The sequence below is a fragment of the Acanthisitta chloris genome, unplaced genomic scaffold (genome assembly GCF_000695815.1).
Source record: "Acanthisitta chloris isolate BGI_N310 unplaced genomic scaffold, ASM69581v1 scaffold2565, whole genome shotgun sequence".
Taxonomy (NCBI): Eukaryota; Metazoa; Chordata; class Aves; order Passeriformes; family Acanthisittidae; genus Acanthisitta; species Acanthisitta chloris.
This window is the reverse complement of record NW_008675223.1, coordinates 21318-25640: the sequence shown is the minus strand read 5'-3', so window position 1 is coordinate 25640 and position 4323 is coordinate 21318. Positions and strand designations below refer to the sequence as shown.

Below are 4323 nucleotides of genomic sequence, written 5' to 3'. Positions count from 1 at the left end.
AATATAGAAGGAGAAATAGCTGCGCTTCTCTCCTGCAGTTTTTAGAGATTTAACTTATGCTCTCTGGGGGATTCAGGATGTTATTGTGTCAAAAACCTTCTTTCTGGGGAATCTTCCTTAGTGAGATGTCTATCTGCAACATGAGATTAATGTTTCTGCACGCAGGCAGCTAATGGACTGGAGTAGACTGGCCTGACTAGAGAGGCACTTATTCTCACGAGCTAAGGCAGCAGAATCCAGTCCCCAGTGCTGGGCCACTGGCTGGGATGCAAAGAAAAATAACTGCAGCCAAGAAAATACATCTGAACTGACATCTTATTGCTTTTAAATTATAGAACTGAAAATATATCTTGTGGCAGGTCAAAAAAAGTGGTGCTGTGGGTGTGCACTCTTAGAATCAAAGCTTTAAAGGGCGTTCCTGGCATTCAGAATAGTTCTGTTTTTCCAGCTGGAAAGAGGTGATAAGACTTTTAACAGAGAAGTGTTTCTGGGCTGATACCCATTCCTTTTGGCTGTTTGTTTTCACTTGATGAATGGTCTGACACCGAGAGGACAGTAGGATGTTTCTTTTCTCCTGTGAACTAGAAGCCAAATAGAAAAGCCATTTAAAGGTTTGTGGATTTAAGAGAGATACAGAAAGATTTAGATGTCAAAACACTAACAGCCTCTATTTTACAGACTTCAAATGAAAAATAATAAGATGCAGCAGAGAAAAAGTAATTTTTTGGTAGTAGTCCATCCTTGGGAAGCTGGAAATGATTCCACAGCCTTCAGTCTCTGTTGTGGCTAAAGGAGGTGGGTACAAGTGATGCTCAGAGTGCAGTTGGGACTAGAGAGTTTGGTTTCCAGGAAAAAACTCCATGTAATAAGTGGGTTTTAGCAGGCTTAAAAGTCCTGCACCAGACACATTGTGTGGTGCAGAATACAATCAGCTGCCTAATTTTACTGAATCCTGAATTGGGGCATTTCTTTACAATTCTGGGGCTCTTTTGGAACTCCCACATTTCTGGCAAAGCTTCAGACAAGATATGCCAAGTGAACTTTGGGCTTTACTGTGAACTGCATTTTGGAAATGCAGAATCATCTTCATCTGGTCCTTACTTGTCATCTAAAAAGTGTGGAGTGAATTAGACCAAATGGACTTACTCTTTCAATACAGTAAAACCAAACAAATAACAAATAATAAGGCTTGTGACTACTTAGCCCTTTAGTTATTTAACTAAATAAGTATATGACAATGGACAGAACCATGATAATGGAAAAGTAGAATTTCTCAGCAAGTGGCAGTATCTTAGATTAATTCTGGAGAGAGGAAAAACCTGCCTGTGCTATTTTCTACAGGAAATTTAGCAGAGAGAACTTAATGTTCTTTCTTGTCAGAGGCTGCAAGGAAAAGTTAACCACAACAGACCATTGATTTATGCAATCAAAACCCTTGCTGCACTGTGCACAGAGCTATTAAGGACAGAAAATACCAAGTTAGGAACAAGGGAATAGTCTCTGTAAACTCTTCCTTTCTCGCCTACTTTCTGAACACCAAATTGTGGCTGCAGAAACTATTCATATCAAGTTGGTTTTGGTTTGTTTTGCTGTTTTAATAATGTGACTCAGAATACCCACAACTTCTATGATGGAGAAAAGCTCAGGAAATTAATTTATCAAGTTCTTTAGCTGTCCTGGTACCAGCAGAGTATGATGGAGAAAAGCTCAGGAAATTAAATTATCAAGTCCTTTAGCTGTCCTGGTACCAGCAGATCTTGGAGCAGTCTGTTCTGTCCTAGCAACCAATACCAGTGCTGCAGAGATGCTGATTCAGAGGGGATGTTGGTGCTGACTACAGGAAGGGTGTCAGGGGACTCTCCACCATGAAAATACAACTGCTGCTGCCATGTACAGTATGTCAGTTGCCCAGTATTTAATCTTGGATTAAAAAAATTGATGCCTTACTATTTGAGTAGATGTAAACTGAGTCAAAGTTATTGCTACTGCAGTTTGGTTGAGACATTTTAAACTGAAAACTGGTGTTTTGCTTTCAGTTTTATCAAGCACATGAAGTATTTTGAAAGAATTAGGAAGTTCATGCCCATGTGATGCCAGCAAGCACATTGTTCCTGTGAAATGTGGGAATGTTATCCTTATTAAAAGATGGGAAATGAGGCATAAAAGTGCAAGAATTTGCCCCAAGACATACAGAAGGAGAGAAAGAGAAAATAACCCTTTAATATGTGGTCCTCAAATTTACAGCACCACTCACTTTGTTGTTTTTTAAAGTGATTCTCTGTGTTAAATATACTTTTAGTATCTACCAGATTAGTTTTGTAATAAAATTAGTTAAGTAGTAGAGCTGAAGAAATGGGAAAAGAGCATGAGTTGGTGCTTTTTTCCAGTGGTTTAGCTCTAGGAATAACCATTACTGTTATTAATAGTCAATGCTGGTTGTATATGTTAAAGGTGATAGAGGAATTAATGGAATTGACCATGATTAAGATACTACAACTACCAAGAAAAAGTTAATTTCTTGATAATCTGAATTTGTCTGAGTAGAATGTATTTTGATACCTCCAAGAGACAAGCCAATAAACTGAGGTACAAGGAATGGAGGTAATGGTGAGAGGTTGGGACTGGGGCCCAGAAATCAACAGCATCTCATTCAGTCAGGACTGTCCTCCAGGAGAGGATCTGGAAGTCTTGTAGGAGAACAACATTGCATTTTTCTCTATTAGTAAAGGCCAAAATGCAAACCATCTTACTTTACCTAAACAAGAACATTCTTTCAAGCACACGAAACAGAGATGTCAACAGCACATACAGCGTGTTTGTTGGAAACACCACTCAGAGCAGGTCAGCGTGGTGGCTGTGCCTGCGCTTTGAGGGACATCCTGACATCCTTCATCTGTGACAAGGGAAACTTGGCTGTGCATTAAGGGCTGTAGCTGGCCCACCCTTGGGCTCTGCTCCCTACCTCAACCTGGTTACCCAGCTTCAAGGCACCACAGTGGGGCTGCTGTGCACTGTGGCTTTAAGGCACTGCCAGGCAGCAGGTCCTCTCCAAGCTGGAGCACCAGGCAGCAATCCTCTGCTCTGCAGGGCTCGCAGCACTCGCTGCTCTCTGCTTAATAACATTTGGCTGCTTATAAGACATCTGAGCGGAGAGCTCAGAGCCCTCCAGCGCGGCAGAGTTCCACCTGGTGTGGGCAGCAGCTGCCACCATGGCAGCTGTGACAGGTTCTGCTGCCGTGAAATCTGCCAAGTCCGGCAAAAAGTATCGCACCGTGAAGCGACACACTGGAATCTACACCTACCAGGAGCCACCCCACAGGTAAGAGACCCTCCTCCCTCCAGGAGTGTAATGCCTTATCTAGCACAGGAGTGGGAACTTGTCTTTTCACTTTCATTTAGATAGAGTGTGATCACATGGACATGAGTATAAGAAATCTCTTTTCTTTCTGTTTGCAGATGTATTTCAAACCTCTTTGAGTTTTTTATTTTCTCAAAAGTCATGTTTCCTACTGAAACATAAACACTGTTCATAAAGGAGTGTAACTCCAATGAGTTCAGGGTATAGCAGGATAAGAAGTCTCTTTATTCTTTTCCTGTGTAACTATAAATTTCCCTTGACTGTCCCCTGCGGCTGAAGGGACAGGATTGCTGACCGATGGACCAGTGGTCTGATGAAGTGTGTCCTTCAAATGTTCTAACATGGCATGATTTAGGTTATGATTTATTTTTAAGTGATTAAAAGGTGGTGCTTTTTCAGCAAAATTGCAGGGAACTTTTCCAACAAGTACATAGCAAAACAATTGGGAAACTTTCCTGCTGGTGGCAGTTGCAGTACTTCAGATCCCTTCGTGTTATTCAGGGAGAAACAGTCACCACAGGTTTTTAGACCTAAACCTCTGCAAGAATGAATAATGCTGCTGTTTTATAGACAAACAGGGAATTGCAAGGGCTGGAGCTTAGCAAATGTGGTGACAGCAACAGAAAAGGCAATTCAATAATCATCCACAGAAATCTGCAGCACATGAATCCTTTTACAGGAATCTTTTTTTCTTGGTGTGTGGGGTCCCACACTCCCACCCCCCTCAGCACGGAACAGGATCAAAGGATGACTGTGGTCAAATCACCTGCTCCCCCTGTTCTACCAAGAAAATATTTTATCATTATTACAATCCAAATAAATGGCATGATAAGTAAATGAATGTTAAGTGCTCTTGCTGGAAATGTTTAGACAGAAAAATATACCGAGAGGCTCGCTAGAGTGATGTACAACATTTATGGCTGGAAGTGCTTGGAGAGGAAAGACTGAGATTCATGGTGGGATAA

General features: G+C 41.4%; 1 protein-coding gene across 1 annotated transcript in view; it reads left to right on the top strand.

Moving 5' to 3' along the window:
- Positions 1-3209: 3209 nt before the first annotated feature.
- Positions 3210-4323, top strand: part of TMC3 (transmembrane channel-like 3) — a 21111-nt gene continuing 19997 nt past the window's right edge. The window contains exon 1 of the mRNA XM_009075646.1: positions 3210-3319. Within this exon, the coding sequence (XP_009073894.1) occupies positions 3210-3319 (110 nt within the window). The remainder of the gene's footprint in view (positions 3320-4323) is intronic.